The 22,803-nt window shown below is 64.9% G+C and overlaps 1 protein-coding gene across 6 annotated transcripts; it reads left to right on the forward strand.

The window, feature by feature from the left end:
- Nucleotides 1-7,153: 7,153 nt before the first annotated feature.
- SHH (sonic hedgehog signaling molecule) lies at nt 7,154-17,528 on the forward strand. 6 transcript variants are annotated; one of them, XM_032305348.1, is made up of 3 exons: nt 7,154-7,919; nt 12,960-13,221; nt 15,874-17,528. In XM_032305348.1, exons 1-3 carry the CDS (start codon nt 7,620-7,622, stop codon nt 16,692-16,694), a joined length of 1,383 nt encoding a protein of 460 aa, XP_032161239.1. In that variant the 5' UTR covers nt 7,154-7,619; the 3' UTR covers nt 16,695-17,528. The 6 variants fall into 6 exon arrangements, with proteins under 6 accessions (XP_032161239.1, XP_032161240.1, XP_032161242.1 ...); XM_032305349.1 differs by lacking the exon at nt 7,154-7,919 and adding an exon at nt 8,663-8,862; XM_032305351.1 differs by lacking the exon at nt 7,154-7,919 and adding an exon at nt 8,663-8,819.
- Nucleotides 17,529-22,803: the final 5,275 nt, after the last annotated feature.

Here is a 22,803-nt window from a genome sequence, read left to right on the forward strand (position 1 = left end):
AAAGACGGGTCCCTGCCTCCCCACCAAGCAGGGCCATGGGGCTCCAGCGAGGCCCCAGGGGGAGGTCACGGCCGTCGAACGTGCACTTGGGGCTGAGCGCTCTCTTGAGCAGCGAGACACCAATAAGTCCGACCCCGTGTCCTCAGACGTGTGACAGCACCACGCAGGGTCCACACGGCCGCCTCTGACCCCAGCAGGAGACCAGCTTTGCCCTGGGTTGTTCCCAACACGGGCCCCCCCGGGGGCACCAGGGAAAGCTCCCTCCCCCCGCAGAGCAGGCACCGACCACGCCGCGCTGCACGGAATCGTGGCCCCAAAACACACATCCCCATGCTTACCCTCGGGGCTGACAAAGAGGGTCGCGTTGGAATCGGGGTCTTGGCAGTGGAAGGGGCGGTCCCATGGGCTCAGTCTTCCCTCACTCCGATCTCAGAACCGGAGGTCTGTCTCCCGCAGGGGCCCCGCCCGTGGGGGAGGAGGTCTCGGCTTCAAGCCTCCACTTTCTCATCTGTAAACAAGGGGGCGGTCAGCCTTGCCGACCAGCAGGACCCAGCATTTAAGCCGTCCCCAGAGCCGAGGCTCGGATCACCCCTCACGGCCATCCAGTCTCTCCAGGGGTGCAGGCCACGGCCCCCATGTCGTGTCCTCGAGGACGGCGCTGCCTGCCACCAACAGGACGACACCGAGCACGATGGAGAAACGGCAGGAGTTGCCCCACCAGTGAGGACCTTCTGAGGGCGCTCTGGGGCCGGACGACCACGGTGGGGGCAGACGCGAGATTGCACGTAGGACGTGCACTTCTTTGGGCCATGGCCTCCCTGCCTGCCCCACGGCCCCTACCTCCCAGGGCTGTCAGGCTGGTTACCGAGTTTTACCCAGGGGCAATGGACACCCACTGGCACCAACAGACAGCACCCCGAGCCGGGGCGTTGGAGATTTAACTTATCACCCCATGCGGCTCGGCGGGTGAGGGGCTCCGGGCGCACAAAGGGGGAGCCCTGGGAAGCCAGGCTCGGCCCGTGCTACCTTTCACCTCCGACCACGCGTGCTCCTCGAGAAAGCCCTGCTCCATCGTCTGAGTGAGCATTCCGTGGCCTCCCCCGCCGCCGGCCACGCCAGAGCCACCACGGGCCAAGCTTCGTGGTCTGCACGGACACGGCTCCTTAGTGCCCTGCACTGCGCCCCTCAAGAAATTCCTGCCCCACCTGCGGAGCAGAAAACCAGGACGCATCACCAGCAATCCTATTAAACACCCCCCAGATATTAGGGTAACGGGAGAAACACAAGAAAGAGGCCTGTTGCGTTATTAAGGCTCTAGCGGCATCTGCTAATGGGGTGAAGTCCGAGTGTGTGCGCGCTTGGTGCACCCTTCCCCGCTACGCGCTCCCGACACACCTGCCTCTCCCCTCCCCACGCCTCTGACTCTGCATCTGTGCACAGTAGGGGCAAGTGTCCCGGCCCTTTCAAGACAGCACAGAAGGGGCCTGGGAGGAGGACCCCCTCTCTGCCCTAAACACAGCTGCCTGGTCCATCTCAGGGGCTGGCCCAACGGATCCTGGCGCCTGGCCACCTCCATGCCCGCCTGTCGCTGGAGCACGCGCCCTGCTGAGCCAAAGGGCCCTGGACAGCCCAGCGCCTCCTGCCGCAGAGCTCATCCCGGCCATGGGGTAGAGGCCCCAGATGGCCGTGCTGAGGGGACAAGGAGCCCTTGGGGCAGGGGCAAGGGGTTTGGTTCTCGTTTTCGCCGGTCTAAAGGGACGTGGGTGAGCTCCCTGGTTCTTCTGAGGCTAGGATCGGGGTGTCGGGGGTGGAGGGCTGGAGGACCCTCCTCTAATTCGGGAGTGCTCGGGGGACCCAGCAGGAGGGCGCTGGGCTGGGTGGCTGGGGACAGAGGAGGAGCCTTCGTGAGGATGCTCCACGCTCGGGAAAGCCGAGTGCAGACGCGGCGGCCCAGCCTGCAGGCCTGGGAGGAACAGCCTCTGCCTCTGTGCTCCTGCGTCGGCCCCCGCGCGTCCCTTTCTCTCTTTGGAAAGAAGGTGTTGGACAGAAGGGGCCCAGATGACGTACGCACGTGCTGGCCGTCCGGAGGACCTCGCACCCCCCTGGAGTGGCAGAATGAGCCAGAGATGGGGGCTCTCCCTGCGCAGGGTGGAAGCAGGCAGCAGGAGGAAAAGGCCTCCAGTCGTCACCCCCCAGACGGGGCCCCTCGGGGACATGGACCCTCTCTTCCCGCGTGGCTAGTGGTCCTGCTCCGAATCCACCTCCAGGCCCTGCGGTGAGGAGTCGGGCAGCGCAGCGTCTGCTCCGGTCCTGTGCCCTAGCTTCTCCGAGGACCCGGGAGTCCCCGTGTCACACCTGCACACTCGCAGCATCCCTCACACACACAGACACTCACGTGTGCACAGTAGCACCATCTCTCACACGTGAGCACACCCACAGGTACATACAGCACACACTCACTTGCACGTGCACACTCACCTCTGTCTTGCACACACACAGTCACATCTGCACACTCACGTCACGCACACCAGCACACTCAACCTCTCACACACGCGCACACCCCACACCTGCTCTCTAGAATCAGAAACTGCTCCAGCAGCCCCTCCTCAGCCTTGGGCAGGCAAAGATCTGCAGCCGCCCCCCAGGGCCTGCAGGACCGGAGGGGAGCAGACATGGAGGCACTCCAGGAGGACAGCGGTATCCCGAGGACAGGGACCCACCATGTCCGGGCCTCCCCATGGGCTCCCACCTCCAGGGCTTCTTGGGATCCCATCAGGGGAGTTAGCAAAGTAGGGAGCCCCGTGCTGTGCAGGGACAGCCCGCCAGGGCTTGCTGCGTTTGCCTCTGGTCGTGGCAGTTCCCCAGGTGACCCGAGTTCGCAGCCAGCATGGACTGGATTCAGTTTTCCAGGGCCTTCTGTGTCTTAACAAGGTCCAGAGATCCAAGGAGTGATGGTCTCGCAGGAGGGCTTCACAATAGCTCTGGGCCAGGGTAGGGGGTGGGGAGCGCACCAGGGTTGGGACCAGAACCATCGGGCCTGGGGCCAGCGAGGGACCCCTCACTTCCTGGGCACTTCGGCTCCACTCACACAGGTGGTCCGGGGCTCCCAGGGGGTGGCTATGGACCACCCTGAAACTGGAAAGGCTGCTCACGTCTAAGGCATCGCTTGGACCTGGGGAGAAGCAGCCACGGCTCAGGGTGCAGGTAACTGACCCTACGGGGCGGAGCGGGGTCTGGAGAGAGGAGTCCACAGCCCAGAAAACCATGCATTCCAGGCCCAGTGCGCCCGCCTTCACGTGTTCATGGGACAACACACGGCTTTCGGTCTCCACAGCCGGCGGTGTGGCCTGTCTGCATGTCGGCGTCCTCCTGCAGGAGCCCCGGTGTCTGCGTCTGCCCGGGGGGAAATGCCACACGGGCTGGGCCAGTCCTGGGGGAAGGGCCTGCTCACCGCCTCCCAGGGGCTTTGTGCGATGAAGGCAGGTCCGTCCCGCCCCCGGGGTGGGCAACCTCACGGGCGTCCCTGCGTCCACGGCCGGCTCAGCGAAGCCACCCAGGAACGGGGCTGCGACCGCGAGCTGCAGGGACAGGAGGGGCCCAGGAAGGTCCTTGGTGCTCCTGCTGGAGAGACTGACTGAAGCCAGGGGGATGCCAGGTCCTGCCCCGGGCACGGTGTGGCACGTAGCCAGGGGCACCCAGCCTGTCCCTTTGCAGTGCCCTCCGTCTGCCCGGCTCCACTCCGCTGAGAGACGCTGGGCTGCAGGCCCCAGTCGCTTGCGCAGGTCTTACGGGTGTGGGCGGCTCCGTCTCTCCCGCCACCGCTGCTGGCCGGCTGTGGCAGCTGAATGACGGGGCTGTGGAGGGAGGCCGGCCGCCATTCCAGGCTCCTGCCCAGCGGTCTCGGCACCGAGAGGAGAGTGGCTGAGTTCACCCACACGCGGACTGGAGTCAGGAACAGGGGGGCCTTTCCTGGGCCAGGAAGCTGGAGACTCGGGTTCCCCAGGTCCAGGGACTGGGCAAGGGCCATGGGTGAGGAGAGCAGGGCTGGAGGTCTGTGTCCCTCCAAAACTGAGAGGGGGCCCTGGCTGGAGCTCCAGAGACTCAGTGTGCCGGCGCCGGGACAGCGTCAGAGATAGGACCTGGGAAGATGCGCAGGGAAGAGAGTGAGTAGAAGTCCTAAGGGAAAGAGACGTCTTACGGGACATGCAAGATTGCAGCCCTAGCCCCGCGGGTGGGAGCCCCGGAGCAGGGAGGCAGGTGGGGCTTCCTGGGGAGGCCCAAGCGCCAGCTTCTGGGCCTGTGGGTGCCGACGTGCGGAGAGGGAAGGGAGGGGGTCACAGACACGGAGGGGCGGGGTGGGCCAAGTTGCCCAGACCCCTTCCAGGGCCTCCCAGTCTGGTCTGCAGGATTCCCCAGCCTGGCGGAGCCGGAGACTGAAGGCAGAGTGAGGAGGCCATCTAGCGGCGGGGGCTGGAGGGGAGGCGGGGGGGCGGGCCGGGAGGCGCCTGGGGGGGGGGTGGGGACAGAAGACAGGCAGCCACCTGTCCTCAGCAGGGATGCTGGTGAGGGATGGAGGGCTGGGCGGAGGGAGGGGGAGGGGAGGAGGGAAGGACAGACAGGTGGGCGGGGGCCTGGAGGGGTGGGTGCAGACGTCCGGAGAGAAGGGCAGAGCCCAGACAAATGAGACCCCGATCCTGAGCGTTGGGGACGTGGGGCCGGGTCAGGCGCAGGCTGGGGTTTGGAACCTCTGACCTGCGTGGGGAGGGGTCCGGATCGTGGGGAGGGGGACAGGCAAAGAGAGGGAGCCATCTGGTGCCTGGAGGTGGAAGACAGCAGGGTCTGGTGTCTGGGAAGTGGGGAGGGGGCGGGACGAGTGGAGGGAAGTGGGGGGCCTCAGTGGAGCCCTTGCTTCCAAGGCAATAAATGTGAACCACAACTGAGTTTTGTCCAGATTTGCCCCCAGCTCACGGCAGGGAGCAAACACCAAGAAATAAGGCCTGGGGGCTGGTGTCCCCGTCCATGGTTACCTTCCGCTTGAGGACAGGCCGTCCTAGGGCAGGTGGCCCCTGGCGGGCTCTGGGATGTCCTGGCTGGCCGCAAGAGGGAGTGGGATCCTAGGGTGAGGAGGCCAGCAGGCCTGGGGACCCCTTGGTCACCCCCAAGGAGCGCAGGGCCCAGGCATGACCCTCCCTGCTCCCAGCCTAGAGGAGCCCTCACTGCCCAGCTTCCTAGGCTCCAGCCCTGTGCTGCTCAGTCTTCCAGGCGGCAAGAGGCAGGCCCAGGGTCCCTGCACCTCTGGGAATCACGTACCCCAGGCACACTCCTTCCAGTTGGCCCAGTGCCTCACGTAGCCTCCCAGGCCTTGGGCGTGGGGTCACAACCCAGGGCTGCAGCGCCTCCGGAGCCTGGTCTGCAAGGGAGAGGCTGGAGGCAGAAGGAGCGGGGAGGGAGCCCAGAAGGCTGGAGTGTCCTTAGGACCCAGTGGCTTCTCAAGGCCCACCCCCCCCACCCAGCGCTGGCACCAGGTGGATGTCCCTTCTGTGTCTGTCTTCCCTGGGAGCACAGACCCACAGACGCTCACAGCCCGGCCATGGAGTCTGGACCTTTATCCGCCGAATGGAGACCCTCCCTCACCGGCCGGCCTTGATGGAATTGGGCGATGCTGCCCCCACCTTACCTAGAGGTGGGCGCTCCCCTGAGAATGTTGATTCTTCCCAAACCATAGGATGGGGGGGGGCAGGGACAGAGCTTGGATCAAGTTCTGGGGGCCCAACTGGCTGAGCCCAATAACAGTGTCTTCAAGGCCCAGCCAGATGGCTCTCAAAGTGCCCCTCCCTCCACACCCCAAAATCATCTGCCCAGACACCTGCCTGGACTGCTGGGGACGTCCCACCGTTTTGAGGGCCGGCCGAGCCTTCCCCGGCCTCTCCCACCTCCCCCGCTGGTCTGGGGTCCAGGGAGACCTTCAACTTCACAGAGGACGCTCCAGGCCCGGCACCTCCATCCTCCACCAAGAGCCCCTCCTTGCTCCCTTGCTTTTTCCTGGAGCCAGTCCTCCCTAGGAGTGAGACTGGGGGGTGGGGGAGGGTGTGTTCGGCAAAATGGGAAACTTCAGGTTTTATTTTTCGGGTTTAAATAGGACTTTTAGGTTGTTGTTTTTGTTTTCTTTTGTTTTGTTTTTGTTTTTTCCTGAAAGAAGTGCAGGGATCAGGGCCCCCAGTATTGCTGCTCTGAGCCCTGTGCCCTGCGTGACCAAAACAGGACTCCCCTAGGACCCTGCCCCACCCTGGGCTGCCGGCCCGTGACTCCGAGGGCTGCTCGCAGAGCCCCACGGAAAGCCAGCGCCGCTGATGTGGAAGAGCCTGGATTCCACATTCAGCTCATCCCCGGCCTGCACTTTGCTCCGATCGATCCGTCGGTGGGGGTGGCGTGCGCGAAGCCGTGCCCACTCGCCACTGCCCCCAGGCACAATGGGCCTCCGCCCACCACGCAGGCCCCAGCCCCGGCTCCCTTCTCTGAGCTGGGGGGCAGCACCAGACATGCTGGGCCCAGCCAGCCGGATGGTCCCTCAGGCCACTCTGTCCCAGCTCCTGAGCACGCCTGCAACCCTCTTCCAGAGTGCTAGAAATAATGCATTCGCTGAAACACAATAAAGGAGAAGCATTTTGCTATTTTCCCAGGCGCTTAAAGCATGTCAAATAGCAAGGCTTTAAGTTGTGGTCAGTGAGAGTCACCAGCATCCCAGGGTGTTGAATGTGCGGGAGGGGCACAGACCCTCTGTCTTTAAAATGCAGGGAGCCCTGGCCTGCAGGATAAAGTCTCTGGGAAAACAAAACAAAAAACAAAACAACAACAACAACGTTTAAATAGGACCTGGGCAGCTCTGGCCCTCAAACATTTGAGAGAATATTTGTTTGATGACCAAAGCTTGGGAAGGGGGGGGGGGTCTAGACTGTCCTTTAAAACTTAAGTTGGTTTTAACTGAAGCACCTACCATTCTGGAGACAGGGAAGGGGGAACACACGCCCCGCACAAAGCAGGGGTAAGTGGGTGTTGTCCTACGGAGCCTGTGCCTCCTCCCTCCCGCCCACCTTTGTCTCCGGAAAGATTTTTTTTTTTTTAACTCAAAGACTTCAGGTGAAAATAAAGCAACTGCAGCAGCAGGAAAAAAAATTTAGTCTTTTTTAGGGTTAAATATCAGAAGACAAGCTTGCGCTGCTTTGGCCAATCAGATCCGCCCCTGCTGGCTATAATATAGCACGGAGGGCAGCCTGTCTCGCAAGCTCTCTCGGCTTGCTACCATTTAAAATCAGACTCTTTTTGTCTTTTGATTGCTGTCTTCAGCCCCAACTCCGATGTGTTCCGTTATCAGCGACCAGCAGCCTGCCGTGCCAGCCCCCGTCTGGGTGGGGATCGGTGGCCAGTCTCCCGCAGCCGCGGCGGGCGAGGTTATATAGGAAGAGAAAGAGCCAGGCAGCGAGCGAGGGAGCCAGCAGCGAGCCGAGCGAGGAAGGGCGAGCGCAAGCCCCGGCGCCCCGGCACACAGGCACACGCGCTCGCACCCGCGCACACAGCCCCGCGCGGGGACGGCGTGGAAGGCGCTGGGCGCCGCGGACAAGATGCTGCCGCTGGGGAGACGTCTGCTGGCGGTGCTCGTCTCCGCGCTGCTGCTGTGCCCGGGGCTGGCGTGCGGACCCGGCAGGGGATTTGGGAAGAGGCGGCACCCCAAAAAGCTGACCCCTTTAGCCTACAAGCAGTTTATCCCCAACGTGGCTGAGAAGACCCTAGGGGCCAGTGGAAGATACGAAGGGAAGATCTCGAGAAACTCGGAGCGATTTAAGGAACTCACCCCCAATTACAACCCCGACATCATATTTAAGGATGAAGAAAACACAGGAGCGGACCGGCTGATGACTCAGGTAGAAACCCAGCGCCGGGCGTGCAATGTGCTGCTTTCACGGGGGGGGGCTGTGTGCGAGCCGCTCAGACCGAGTCTGCCGGCTCCTCCGGCCGATCGCAGGGCGACTTGGCCCTCTCCCTCCCCACCCACCTGCCGGCCGCCACCCCTGCCTCTTCCCCGAGGGGAACGGAGGTGAGGGGTCCAGCGGGAGAAGTTTAGGATGGGGTGGGGGTCAGGATGGCAGGTGTGGTCCACCCGTGGCCCTGATCTGCACTGTCCTGCTGGGATGGCCTTCCCATCCTGCCTCAGCTCTGGCTCCTAACTTGGGGAGACCTGGGCTCCGGGGGCATCACGGCCCTCCCCAGCTGGGAATGGGCATGGCGGGAGGGGGGCAGAAAGCCCCCTACACATAAAGTGGCTTCCAGGTCACTGTACAAATGCAGCCTTGGGCAGGAGGCCGGGGAGCTCGCGCCTTCCCTTCCCCGCTGTGCTCTCCTTTCCCACCCGCACGCCCACCCCGCGCCCCCCACCAAAGACGCTCAGTGGGAAACGCAGGAGGCCGTGCTGACAAAAGGCCGGGGCTCCCCAGGCGCCGCCTGGTCCCTGAGTGCCTCGCACAGCTCCACTCCCGGCGCACCCCGGGCAGCGGTGCCCATCAGAGTGTGAACGTATTGATATTTCTTTAAGGATGCGCGTCCATTCCCCCCGGGCCGCGGTCCTTGAGGGGAGGGACTTAGAACTTCCCGGCGTTGCATCACTCGGGCCAACCTGCGGGCACGCAGCGAGGAGCGCCTCGGTGTGAGCGGGAGGGGGCTAGGACGGAGCACCCGAGCCAACTCGCGCCCCCTCCCTCCGCACCTCTGCTCGAGCCTTCCGGCTGCCGGTCTCGCCGCCAACCGTAGACTTTCTGAAACTCCAGGCACGTAGAACTGAGCTAGAAATGGACTTCCTGGCAAATATAGGTCAACATCCTTTTTATTGCCCTATTAAAACAGCCAAGTCCTATCTGCCGGGCTCGGAGCGCACCGCAGCTGGCGGAGCAGCGGCGGCCGGGCGCAAGTACAGGGGAGGGTGGGCGGGATGGCGGGGCGGGGAGCCCCCTCCGGACCGCTCGCGTCCCAGCCGGATTGGGGCGGCCAGGCCGGGGGAAGGAGACGCGCAGCCGGCCGGAGCGGGCGGAAGGGCCCGAGGGAGCCGACCACCGGCTCCTTGTCGGCCGCCCCCCTCCCCGCGCTCGCATCTGCTCGCGACCACCTTAAATCCGGCCGCGAGTGTGGACGCGCGCCTGTGCCCGCGAGCGGCGCGAGCGACAATGAACTCGGCGCAGGCCGCGGGGCGCCGGGGGCGCGGCCGGCTGCGGGGACTTCTCCGACCGGGGTCCCCTCGATGCCCGCGCGCGGGGGGCGGCCTTCCCGGAGTCCCTCGGAACCGGGGACAGCGGGAGGCGAGGCCGGGAAGGCGGCGGGGCGGTGGGGGGTGCGGCGGAGGTCCCCGAGCCCGCGGGGTCGGCGTGCGCGCGGGGTTGCCGCGCGGGGCCGACGCCGGCGAGGGGCCCCCGGGTCCCGCCGCAGGTCGCGAAGCCGCGAGCGCGCGGAGCCGCGCACCCTGGCGGCCGCACCTCGGCGCCCCTTCCTCCGGGGCGAGCGGTCCCCGCGGCCGGGGCTGCGGTGCTGGGCGCGGGCCGGGGCCGCGGGGGCTCCGACGGCCGGCACGGTCGGGGTCGCCGGGGGCGCAGCGCGGAACCTCCGGCCTGGCGGCCCCGCCGAGCCCCCGGCCCCGGTCCCTCTTCCGGCCGCCCGCCGGGGACCCACGGCCGAGCGACCCCGCGCCGGCCACTCTGGCCGCCGCGCGCGCTGGCAGCATTTGAACTTCTGACCTTCTGTCAACTTCCCTCAGACGAACGAAACGAAAACAAATACTTTTTTTCCCTTAGGCAGTGGCCATTCCCATTCCCAGCACAAAAGGACGGGGGAGGGGCAGCCGACGTGGGGGTGGGGTGGGGAGAGCCGGGCCAGGATTGTGTCGCGCACCCCGCAGATGTCCCCTGAAAACGCGGGTGGCCGGTGGGGCGTGCTGCCCGGCGCCCTGCGGGTCACCCACTCCCGCCCTCGCTTCTTCCCGGGCTCTAAGGGTCGGGGCGGGGGCGGCGGACTGGGGGTGAAGGGCAGGGCCGGGGCGAAGGGGTGAGGCGGGGAACGCCTCCCCGGCCACAGGAGCTCAGCGCTCCTCGGGGACCTGTTCCCCCGCTGGCCCCACGCTTCACACCAGCACCCAGCTTCTGCCCTGGGGGCGCGCGTCCCTCGTCCCCGGGCTGGCCGTCCCTCCGCGCCTCTCCTGTCTGTCTCCCTAACGTGACTGCCGCCCAAGTCCCTCAACCATGGCAAGACCGTCCCCGGTGGAACTTTCAGAGCAGTTCTGGAACGCAGGAGCTCCTGGTTAATATTAACTCGGAGAGGGGGAAGCGCAGACAGACACGCTCGCCCCGCAGGCGCGGGTGCCAGGCGCGGGCGCGGCGGCCGGGGGGCTCCGGGGGCAGGAGGCGGCCGCCGGGGCAGGGCCTGAGGGCCGCGGGAGGGACAGCCGGGGACGCCACGCCGAGTAGATTTCTGTGTGCGTGGCCGGCCCGGCGCTCAGGGGAGGGTTCGAGGAGGGTGTTCCTGTTTGGATAGGAGGGGTCCTATTTCCCAGACTGGGGGCAGGGGCGTGGAGACAGGTGTGTGGGGAATGGGGGGGGTCTCTTTTGAAGTCGGGACACCCCTCCCCCGCACCGGGAAAGCCTGGCGGCCGTTGGCGGTGACAGTCCTGCCAGGGCTTCTGGGCACGTGGGGCTGCTGCGGAGACCGGAGAGGTGGCTTAGACGCGGGGACCACCTTGGACTCCAACGCCCAGAAGCCCGGCCCGGCGGCCCCGCTGCGCTTGACGGTGGCCGCAGGGAGCCGGGCCGGATTCGCGGCGCACGACCCAGTGAATCGCTAGCCGGCCTGGGCCCCGCGCCTCTCCCGCCGGCCGGGCGCACAGCGTCCTGCAGGCACCGGGCCGCGGCCGCGCCACGCCTGGGGGAGCCCGGGGAGGGCGCGCGGGGAGCGAGGCGCCGCTGGGGCCTGGCTCGGCCTGGGGCTCCTCGCCTGGGGCCCTGCACCTCGTGCCCTGGGGGCGCAGCTCCGGGCGGTGGGGGCCGGAACGTGGCCTCCCCATCCCGCCCTCCCCTCGCCAAGCTGCCCCGCGGAGAGCCGTGGAGGCTTCATCTGATCCCCAGAATAAGGGAGCGGGGCTGCGGCGGGGCCCGGGACGCGGGCGGTGTGCGTGCGCGTGTCGGCCGTGTGCGCCTGCGCGGCCGGCCTCCCGCCCGGCTCGGAACTGACCCTGGTTTACTGACTGATTTTCATGTAAAACGCGTTCAGTCCTCGAGATGACCTCACTCAAACTCTGCCCTTCCGACTTTATCATTATTATTATTATTATTATTATTATTATTATTATTATTATTACAGAAAACTGCTGGCGGGCCCAGAAACCTTGCCAGCGCCGACCTGTTAGCAGGGCCCCCCTAGCCGCCGCCCCCCCCTCATTTGTTGTCTGTTTAACTCCACGACCGTGCGGCCGGTTTTCGTGCCCTCCGACACACCCCACAGAGCGCGGACAGCAGCAGCAGCCGGAGCTCCCTGCCCGCTGGTCGGAAGCCCCCAGCCTGCTAGGAGGGTCCTCCACCGAGTCGTCTGTCCACCCTGCTTCTGGGGCTCCACGGCCCTGGCGGGGATCAGCCCTACCCTCGGCGGAGGTCAGCCTGAGGTTGCCCCGCGGGCCCTGGGTCTGGCTCTTCCTGGTCCCGCCACCAATTCCCCCCTTTGAACCCCGCACCCCAGCGCCACTGGACACTCCCCGGGAGCGAGCTCCTGCAAACACACACGCCAACTACAAACGGCTGCTTTCTCTTGCACCCTTCTCCGAATGGGACCCGAGAAGTACAGGGGAGGCTCCCCCAACCCCGAGTTCCCCTCGGCCCTCGCCCGTGTCCTGCGCATTCAGTGTTTCTCCGCCAGCACAGCCCCCGCAGCTTCCTCCCGGCTGGGGTGGGGGGGTACTCCCCAAAGGTTCTGAGGCCTCGGGCCTCTCTGGCTCCCCATCCCCCACCCCTCACACCCCGCCCCCTCCCGCGCCCTCCCTCCGCCTCTTAAGTTTGCTCTTCAAACTTGCAGGACGCCATTCTGCTCTGGGGCCCAGAAAACCAGAGCGGGGGAAGGGAACAGGTTAAGGACAACAAGAGACACAATCAGACCACAGAAAAGCCCAAGAAAAGAGGGCTATGGAGAAAAGGAATGTGGCCGTCCAGATAAAGAATGTCTGTCGGCAGGCCTGGCCCACTCTGAAAATCATAACTCACCTGCTTGCCTTTCACTTGGGCCCCCTCCCGCCCCCTCCCTGCGGCTCCAGCTTCCCACCTCCCTCCCGCCCTTAGGCAGGATCCAGGGCTCAGATAGGCACAGGGCGAAGTGGGAGGGCCCAGAGATAACCCAAGGCTTCTCACTCTGCAAGAAGCGACCACCACCGGGTCCTTTATTTCTGCTAAGTCGCACCGGGGCCTCTGTCCGGCCTCCTGCTGAGGGAGCTGGGCTGGGCCCAAGGGTGGAGCCTTGCCCCGGTGTGGAGACAGGGGGCCGGGAGAGGGGCAGGATGGGAGTGGAGGGCATCTCTGGCCAGGAGTGAGCCACTGGGGGGGCGGCACCTGGCAGGCCCAGCAGGCCCAGTCTGAGACACACGCAGTTCACTTGTCTCAAAAGATGTCATCTCCTCCTCTGGCCCCGCGCTAGGCTCTCTGCCGGCTCCGATCTGGAGACAGGCCCTGCGTGGGCCGTGAGAGCACTGGTGCCTCCAGCAGGCGCAGCCCTGCCCTCGCCCCTAGTGCACCTCCGCCAAGTGAGCTGAGGGTCTCCCAGGCCTTGTCCCCCTACTTGTCCACGGAGCCCTCATCCTCAGGGACTGGGCCAGGCAGACCCTGTGGGGACCGGGGTGGGCGGCGGACCCAGGACTAATGTCCGCTGGGACCCCCTTCTCTCCGCAGAGGTGTAAGGACAAGCTGAATGCCTTGGCCATCTCGGTGATGAACCAGTGGCCCGGCGTGAAGCTGCGGGTGACCGAGGGCTGGGACGAAGATGGCCACCACTCGGAGGAGTCGCTGCACTATGAGGGCCGCGCCGTGGACATCACCACATCGGACCGTGACCGCAGCAAGTACGGCATGCTGGCGCGCCTGGCCGTGGAGGCCGGCTTCGACTGGGTGTACTACGAGTCCAAAGCCCACATCCACTGTTCCGTGAAAGCAGGTGAGGTGGCGGACCCGGCCTTCCCCACGCCCCCACCCGGTGCCCGCAGAGCCTCCCCACCCAGCCACCTGACAGCTCCAGAGCTGCCCCTGACTTGTGGCCATGGTGCCCCATGGTGGGATCCAAGGGCAAGAGACAAATGCTTGTGGGCTGGGGGGAAGCAGGAGGCGCAGGGAGGGCTGGACCCAGGGGATAACTCGTGTGTCCGGTGTGGGGTCACAGCCTGTAGAAGTGGGGGACTGCCTCTACCTTTGAGCTGCAGAGGCCCGAGGGGCTCCAAGCCCAGATGTGGAGGGCATGTGGCTTCCTGAACCTCCCCCACCCCGTTTCCGGAGGCCCCCCGCCCCCCCACAGGTGGTGGAGACAGGGAAGATGGGGGAAGGAATCTTCCTGGGGCACTGGTGGCCAGGTCTGGCCGAGATTGTTCCTCTTGTTTAAGGCTGAAGAATCAGCCCAGGAGGGTCTGCCCAGGTGTAAGCCCCTGGCCCTCTTTCCTCCCTGCTGAGGGTCTGTGGACACTAACCTGACACTAACTGGCCGGCTAAGCCTCTGGGGAGAGGTCTGGTGGGAGGTACCGAACGCGCGGCTACCGCTGCCAGCATCTGGAGGCCGAGAGCCACGAGCGTCGGTCCTGATTAGGAGCCCGCTGGGGTGGCCTGAGCCGCAGGCGGGGGTCAGGAGCAGGACGGGGTCTGCTGGCGGCAGGCAGCCGGCCCTGTGCTGGTGGCTTGCCTGGGCCTACACCGCCACACGCTGTCGCTGGCGGGGAACAGCCGAGCCGGGAAGGCTGGGCACCCACGGCAGACCTCCCAGCTCCCAGGCTCTCTCTGCGGTCTTCCCGCCGAAGCCGGTGCCTTCAGCAGAGCAGTTCCGGTGAACTTCGGAGGCCCCGTGCCTTCCCCGCAGCCCCCCGCCGCGTTGCCTACTTGTCTCCTGAACTGTCTTAGCAGCATGTGTTAGTAGAAAAACACTTCCAAGGTGTCAAGACACACTTGGTAGGGAAGGAAAATAGTGGTTTCGTATCACAACAGAGAAGAAAAGGTGTGGAAGGGGCGGCGGGGGGCCGGCTGGGCTTCAAGCCAGAGATGGGGGCACGGGCAAGCGGTGCCCCCACTTCGCGGGGCTCCGCGGCGGGAGGCCCCCCGGACGCGCCCTTCTCGGGACCTCGCGGTTGCGCTCCCCGGGCGCGCGGCCCCCTCCTGGGCCAACCTGCCCGCGGGGTCCCCCTGGCGGGGGTCCCTAGAGGTCTCCTCGCAAGTGAGCGGCGGTGATCCCGCGCGGGGACCGGGACTCCCGCGCGGGGACCGGGACTCCGGGCCGGGGAGGGCAGCCCCGGGGGGTGGGGGGCGCGGAGCCGCTCATCGGCATTCGGCGCGCGCGGGCGGGCCGCGGGGCGCTGCGTGTCAAGCAGGGTCGTGCGACTGGACGACTCCGGCTTGCCCGCGCCCCGGGTCGCATTCCGGGGGGCGCCGGCGGGCCTCCAGCGGCCAGGCCCGCACTTCATGCCGCAGAAACCGATGAGAAGATTAAAAACCCTCCGTGATTCCGGCAGAAGATTCTCTCCGGCCTCTCTGTTTGCGGAACGCATGATCCCGGGGATCGGAATGCGGAGCCCTCCCCGCCCCTCCTCCGCGGCCCCCGCTCCCCGCCCCGCTCCCGCCATTGTCCTCGGGACGGGGAGCCTCAGAGCGCGACCGAGGGCTCGGGAAAGCGGGGAGTCCGGGGGCCTTGAGAACCGGCGGCTGCCCGCGCCCGGAGCAGGCCCCGCCATTTAAAATTCAAATACGCGTCCTGAGAGCCGGCGAGAGGCCGGGCTGTGCAAACAGAGCCTGTGGGGCCCGGCCCGGAGAGCCCCGCGGACGGCGGGGGGCGGGGAGGGGCGCACCTGAGCAAATAGGGAGGGGCGGCGAGAGAGGGAGGGCGAGGGAAGTCGCCCCCTCCCAAGAGTGTCTCCCGTTGATCGCCGAGAGCGCGACAATGCTGGGCCCTTCATGGGATTTTAATTACGAGACGCACAGCAGCCCGGGGTTTTCGCACCTCGGCCGGTCCCTGGAATGTTTGTCCAGTTGCCACAACGACCGCAGCTATTTTCCACCCCGGCCCCCGCCCCCCGGTGCCCTGCCACCGGCCGCGCCAAGGCCCCCCGGCGGGGCTGGGCGCCGGGGGGCGGGCAGGGGACGGGTCCCCGCGGCTCGGCCGGGGTGCGGGGCGCGCGCGGGAGCGGGGGTGCGGGGACCCGAGGGAAGGAAGGAGGTGCCCCCCACCCCGCGCCCGAGGGAGCTCAAGGAGGCTTCCGGAGGAATCCAAGTGCAGAGCAAACAGCCCGCGAACTCAGGGCGAGGTCGGGGGTGCGCCGAGCCAGGGGCTGGGCGGGCGGGTGGCGGAAGGGAAGGAGTGCAACGGGCCTCCCGCCGGAGACGCCGGCCGACCCTCGTCGCGGCCGGTCCGCCCCAAGAGCGCCGTGGAGGAATGCGTCTGCGTCTGAACTTTGTCACCGAGGCGGTGGGGCTGCGGGAGCGAGGCGGGCCGCACCCGCGGGGGCGCTCTCTGCCCGGGGCTCCCCGGGGCCGCGCGCGCCCCTGCCCCGCTCCTGCCTGCCCGTGGGCGCTCACCACCCTGTCCCCTCTTCTCTCCCTCCTGCAACCCCCGCAGAGAATTCGGTGGCGGCCAAGTCCGGCGGCTGCTTCCCGGGCTCGGCCACGGTGCACCTGGAGCAGGGCGGCACCAAGCTGGTGCGGGAGCTGCGCCCCGGGGACCGCGTGCTGGCGGCCGACGACCAGGGCCGGCTGCTCTACAGCGACTTCCTCACCTTCCTGGACCGCGACGACGGCGCCAAGAAGGTCTTCTACGTGATCGAGACGCGGGAGCCGCGCGAGCGCCTGCTGCTCACCGCCGCGCACCTGCTGTTCGTCGCGCCGCACAACGACTCGGCGGCCGCGGAGCCGGAGGCGCGGGCGGGCGCGGGGCCGCCGCCGGGGGCCGCGCCGGGGCGCCGGGCGCTCTTCGCCAGCCGCGTGCGCCCGGGCCAGCTGGTGTACGTGGTGGCCGAGGGCGGCGGGGGTCGCCGGCTCCTGCCGGCCGCGGTGCACAGCGTGACGCTGCGCGAGGAGGCCACGGGCGCGTACGCGCCGCTCACGGCGCAGGGCACCATCCTCATCAACCGGGTGCTGGCGTCGTGCTACGCGGTCATCGAGGAGCACGGCTGGGCGCATCGGGCCTTCGCGCCCTTCCGCCTGGCGCACGCGCTCCTGGCCGTGCTGGCGCCCGCGCGCACGGACCGCGGCGGGGACGGCCCCGGCGGCGACGGCCACAGCGGGGGCGGCGGCCACCTGCCCCTCCCCGCGCCGGGGGCGGCCGACGCGCCGGGCGCCGCGGGCATCCACTGGTACTCGCAGCTTCTCTACCAAATAGGCACCTGGTTGCTGGACAGCGAGGCCCTGCACCCGCTGGGCATGGCGGTCCCGTCCAGCTGAAGGCCGGGGAGCCGGGGAGGGCGCGGGGGCGGGAGGGGGCGGGGGGCGGGGGGCGCGACAGCGAGGAACAGCAAAGGACACACGGAAAAGCGCACGGAATGAGACTTTAATTATAATAATAATTAATAATAATAATAAAGTAGGACAGTCCAAAGTAGACTATAAGGAAACAGAGACCCCGGGAAGTCTTGTCGTCGTGCTTAGTTTATATATATTTTTTTGAATTTTTTGGTTGTTTTATTTTGGTTATTTTTTTTTCACCTCTCCTGGCTATTTATTTGTTTGGTATGAATAGATGTTTTAAATAATATGAACCGGACCTTCAAGAGCCTTAAATAGTTTGTTTCTCGGATAATTTATTATTATCATGTGAACTGTACTCACGGGGGAAAGATTATTTTGTGAGGCCAAGCGACCCGCTCAGAGTCTATTTTTCTACACGTCCCTCGCCCTGACTTTCAGAAAGCAAAACTCTGCACTCTGCACTCCTCCTTCCCACGCCTGCTTTTCGGCAAGAGTAAACTGAAACATGCTTCATGGGGGTCCACAAATTATATTTTTATACACAGAATTGTAAATTAGATTTTTTGAGAGATCAATACTTAACTGAATGACATTTCATTTTTGAAATAGTGTAAAATATGAAAATATATTATTTTAATTTAACTAGTTTCCAGTGTAACAGCCACCTCCTGTATGTCTTCAACGGTTAATATTTGCTCCATCATTTCCATTTTGGCCATGTTCTTGGAAGTCAAGACTGTTACACACACACACACACACACACACACACACGCGCACACACACACACACACACCGTGTTTCTTTTTTTCTCTTCTTTTCTTTTTTTCTTTTTTTTTCTTTTTTTGGACAAACTGGAAGAACTCTGTTATTTTTAACTTCAAAGAATTTATTAGAAAATAATATTTTTTAAAAGCGCACATAGTGATAAGCCCACAAGAATGGAGCCTGTAGTTTGTACAGAGAAAAACAAAGGATGTTTTTGCATTAATAAATTGAGAAATTACTGCTGTAAATTTACTAAAATGTATTTTTGAATATTTTGTAATAGTTTTATAGAAATAAAATGTGCCACGCACAGACTGGTTAGTATGTAATAACTAAGAACTCCTGTCGCGGCCACGTTTTCTTTTCTATTCTGGCTTCTTTGTCTGGGAAACCTGGTGCTGACAGGAGTGCCCAGTGTGACCTTTAGATGTGTTGCTTATACTGTGAATTCAGATCAGCTTAAGTAGGAAACCAAAGTAGGAAACCAGACCAGCTTGTTTATTCTCACCGCTGGAGGGACCTCAGCTCTGTTCCTGTTTGTCCTGGGAGGGTGTCTGGGCACTCCAGAGGCTGGGATGCTGTGTGCGGGAGCCGTGCCGCTCTCACCCCCCAGCCCGGAACCCTCTCCCCGCGCTCCATGTACTTTTCGGCAGACCTCGTGCCCTCCCCTGGGTGGCCCCCACTTGGAGAGCCTGGTCCTCTGGCCTCGAAGGGAGGAGGCCCCTAACTGCTTTGTGAAGTCTGGGGGTGCCATTTCCAGATGGGTCCCCAAGGAGAGGGCCAAGTGTTGACCTTCTCTGAGCCCCCCCCCCCGGGACCCTGTGGCAGATCCACTGAGAAGCGCACATTCTGCACCTGCTCCCGGGGCGGGGGGCCCACACCCCACCCCGCGCAGTCGCAGCTGCTCGTCTCTGGGCTGCTGGGGTCCTTGGGCCACATTGGTGTCGTCGAGTCCAAGCCGTCTGTCTGGAGTGGTTGTTCGGTGTAGACTTTCCTCCCTAGGGTACGGACCCATTTCAGTGGGCACCGTGTGGCCGGTGCCCCAGGTCAGCTGCATCTGCAGGGAGAAGTCCTCATGCTTGGCTTGTGTTAGAGACTCGGCTGAGGGGCTCGGCCCTTGGCTGTCACTCTCAGCGTTCTGGTGCATCAGAGGCTACTGTCCCGAAGTGTGCTTTGGGCCTAGTGTGTGAGCAGGCTCAGCTCTGGGAGGGAGGCTGCGTGGGAACCCGGCCTGCGAGCACCTTCAGCCTGTCTGGTTTGGGTCCCGGGAGCAGAACAGAGCCCGACGGCTTCGGCCAGGGGCTGGAGATGCTGTGCATAAGGCTGGGCCTGGGGTGGCATCCTCAGCCAGAAGCACAGGCCCCCAAGGCTGCTATGTGGCGGGTCCAGCGTGCTGGACCTCTTCCAGGAGGCGGTGGGCCTGGAAGGACAGCACTGGGGCCAGGGGGCCCGGCCCACACCCTGGAGCCTGCCCTCTGCCGGCTTCCATGGGGCCGGGCCCTCCAGCCAGGAGTGGTCCTCGGTTTGTGTCTGTCAGACTTTCCTTTGGTCTTCTAGGTGGTTGGCAGGGGTGAGGTTCGCGGTCCCTGGTGGAATTTGGCGCTTTCAGCTCTGTTGACCATCCCGTTCTGAGTCTAGCCCTGGCATCCCCAATAGCTCTGGCTTCGTGGATTGCCGGACTCATTAGCGGTCAGCCTGCTCGGCCCAAGGGAGCATGGGTGCGCGGGCCAGGTCCCAAGGGACCCATCTGTTGGGGACCACCAGTGCGGGGGCACCCTGGCCTGACCCCCCAGTCAGGAGCGGTGGCGGCCCCTCTCACTGCTGCCCTGCCCTCCCTGCTCCGCGTCCACAGCTGCTCACCCACTTTCACATTCAGAATCCTCCGTCTTGTGGCCGAGAAAAGGGAGCCACGCCGTAGGGAAAGCCGATACGGGCACCAGAGGGCGCGGTCCGCTCCCAGGGGACGCGGCGTCCACGGCGCCCTCTGGGTGCGTGGGGTGGAGAGTCTGTGCAAAGTGTCCACGCGGTGTCGCGGCCGCCTCCCTCGTGACTAAGTGCATATCTCTTCCTGTCAAAAGCGTGTATCACAATGTACTTGAAACTGTTCTCTTTGTGCTCTATTGTTTGAATAATTAAAGCAGTTACAGAGACCTCTGGCCCTGTCTGTTCTGTGGCAGTCCCCCTCAGTCCTCACATTGTGCTGGAAGGTAAAAGGCAGAGTCTCCGGGAGGCCCCAGCCGTGCAGGCCTCAGTGGTGGGGTATGACCCGGCTGGGGAGGGCTCCCCCGCGCGGATGCACGGAGCTGGGACACTGGGGGGACGAGGTGGCGCTGTCCGGTCCTGGTGGAGGCCCTCGGCTGCCGGCATCACACCCGCATGGCAAACACGAGCCAGACCTGCCAAGAATGCCAGTTGGTTGCAAGATTTGGTAAGAAAGTGGCAACGCCCCGGCGGTGAGCCGGCGGCAGGGCTGGTGCGGGACAAGCCCTCCGACCGCGTTCTGAGCTCTCCAATGACGTGTCCTTCCGAAAGGACGCGGTGCTCGGAGGGGCTGGGAGGCCCTGGGAAGTGGGCTTCCAGGCGGCTTCTCATGAGCAAGTCCCCGGACACGTGGTGAGCCCTGGTCTGGGGCACGCACTCCGCTGGGCCTACGTTTTCTGACAGGGGTTGGCAAATGACAGCCATGAGCTATGGGTTTTTACGTATTTTTTTAAGAGGAAAAAAAAAAAACAAACCCTAAAAAATAACATTTCATGACAGGTTAAAATTATAGGAAGTTCAGACTTCTGTGTCCAACCATAAAGTTATCTCAGAGCACCCTGTCCCCCCCACACCCCGCCGCACCCCGGCTAATTCCTTCGCACTCTGTCTGGCGGAGGCTTGGGGCACAGAAGATGCTTCGGGAGCCACAGGGCCCACAAGCCTGAGGTTTCTACTCGCTGGATCCTTACGGACACAGTTTGCCACCCGTGGTCTAGGACGGGAAGACTTTGGCCGTGCCTCGGAGGCAGGAGGCCGGGGCGGTGTGTGCACACCGGCAAAGCCCCTCCCCGCCCACTTCTGTCCTTACGCAGAGCCACGGAGAGGGTGGCCGACTCAGGAGAGTCGCCAGCGGCCGCTGGGACCTGCGGCATCAGAGGCACAGCCGAGCGCACAGCCGGTGTGCGCCAGCCCGGAAACGACCTGTCACGCAGGGCGGGCCGCGACCAAGAGCAGAGGAAGACGGGCTCCGTGACAAGAGCCCCCGGGGGGAGATCAGTAAGTCTGGATTTGAGATAATCTTTCCCTTTTTGGGCTGAGTTTGATTTTCTCCAGTTAAGAAGAAAGCCCTTAAGAAATAAAATTCACATTTTACCCTCTAAGCGAGCTCAGGGGCCTGCTCCGCGAGACGTGGACACGGAATGTCACCTTTTTAGTGCGTGTCTGTGGTTCTTGCCGGGGGGGCCGCTGTGTCCCCAGAGCGGGGAGCTGGCCTGAGTAAGGGGGCTGGAAAACCTGAAGACTGGAGATAAATTCTAATAGATATTATGCCCAGAATGCAAGAAAACCACGGCCCCGAGCAAGAGATCTCCGTTTCTGGACGCCATCCCCCAGGTCAGGGCCCAAGTGTTAGCTTCCAGGGGAAACTGACGCCCTCTCCACCGGGCGCCGCCCCTCGCCGGCCGGGACTTCCTTCCTCCACACCCAGGAGAGGGCAAGGGTTCGCTTGGACAACCCGCCTCTGCCAGGCAGAAACACAAGCCGCTCCCGGGTCCCTGCGTCTGCCTCCCGGCCGCCGTCGGTAACCTCGCATCCTAACACACCCCTCGGCCAGGCTGTGCCCAAGCTGCTCGCTCAGTGCCGGGCCACCCAAAGGGAGGCCACGCACAGGCCCCGTTGAGCAGGAGCCCGTCCGAGAGGCAGGGTGGTGGAGGGAGGTGGTGGGGGTCCGACATTTGCCATGTCGGATCGAGCGCACGCGTGGGCTCCGCCTGAGAACACCCTTGCACACGCCGGCTCACCTCCGGGTCGTCACCGACGCTGGCCTTGTGGTTGTTCCCCCGACTGGGTGCTGCCTGCAGGAAGGCACAGTCCTTGTTCCCCAGCCCGGGGCTCTGGGGGTCTGGGGTGAGGCCTCGGCCCAGCCCCCAGCCCCAGCTCCCTGCAGGGCTTCGCCCCAGGGCCTCTGTGGCCAACTCCCTTCCACCCCCAGCCCGCGGCTGGGCAGCTCCCACTGCGGCCCTCCCGGCGGGGTCCCCGCTGCGCCCCACGGCCCGGGGCCAGGGCCTGGGGAAGCCGGTGGGAGCAGGAGGCCGCCCGCCCCTCCCGCGGGCGTGCGCAGGGAGAGCTCCTGGCAGCCGCCCGTGCCCTCCACGCTGCCCCTGGTCATGTCAGGCTGTGTGCGAGGAGGCTGGGAGCGGGGGGAACTGGGGAGATCCGGGAGGCTGGGTCAGCGGGGCCCACCGACCGCGGACCCAGCTCCGCCGGCCCAGCCTCCGCCGCCTCCAGCAGGGCCCGCGCTCCCCGGAGTGGAGTCCGAGCGCCCTCTGCTGGCCGCGCTGCGAGAAGGCGGGCGCGGACACCGGCCCCGTGGCCCGGCCAGCAAAGCCAGGGACGGTGACCAGCCGCTGGGGCTCGTCAAAACAGGTGTCCAGGTGTCTTCAGAGAGCAAGGGACAGCAGATGGAGCCCCAGAGAGGAGTGTCCGAGGGAGGAGACATGACGGGCCGGCTGCAGTGCGTGGTGTGGGCTGCCCCTGCGTCAGAGCGGCCTGCACTCCTCGCCCTGCATGACCCAAATTAAAGCTCAACCGTCCCCGCCGGGCGGCGGACCGGGTCTGGGTGGTGGGTCGACACTCTCCAGGATGACTTTATTCTTGGATACCAGCGGCCAGCGGGGAGGAATGAAGTTGTCCGTGTCCCCCGTCTTGGGGGGAGCCGTGCTGCTGCTCGGCTGGGAGCTGCCGCTCCATGCCCTCCCCCCACCGCCTCCGTCTGGGCACCGGGCGCTGCGGAGGGAGGGGTGGCCGCAGCTGTGTGCAGAGCCAAGGGCTTGGGCAGACCCTCCTCCCAGTGGGTCTGGGGCTGCGGCGCAGGCCTTGCCGGGCCACGCGGCCGGGACCAGGCCCCTGGTCTCCACAGCCCTCGGCTCCTGTCCCAGGACACAGCTTCGCACACCTTGCGGCGAGTGGTCGACCCGAGGGGAGGTTTATAGGAAGGATGGGGCCACACGGGGGAATAGTGGTCACGGGGGCCTCTCTGAGAAGCCCTGGGGCATGGGAGCCACGCTCCTCCTCTGTGTGGTCTGGGCCTCACCGAGAGGGAGCCAGGGACGGGGGACCT

The sequence above is a fragment of the Mustela erminea genome, chromosome 11 (genome assembly GCF_009829155.1).
Source record: "Mustela erminea isolate mMusErm1 chromosome 11, mMusErm1.Pri, whole genome shotgun sequence".
Taxonomy (NCBI): domain Eukaryota; kingdom Metazoa; phylum Chordata; class Mammalia; order Carnivora; family Mustelidae; genus Mustela; species Mustela erminea.

Bases quoted from the DNA above. Each gene is read 5' to 3' on its own strand.
- SHH (XM_032305348.1), top strand. From the start codon at position 7,620: ATGCTGCCGCTGGGGAGACGTCTGCTGGCGGTGCTCGTCTCCGCGCTG. The intron at 7,920-12,959 runs GTAGAAACCCAG...TTCTCTCCGCAG, and splicing joins CGGACCGGCTGATGACTCAG to AGGTGTAAGGACAAGCTGAA. The intron at 13,222-15,873 runs GTGAGGTGGCGG...CAACCCCCGCAG, and splicing joins CCACTGTTCCGTGAAAGCAG to AGAATTCGGTGGCGGCCAAG.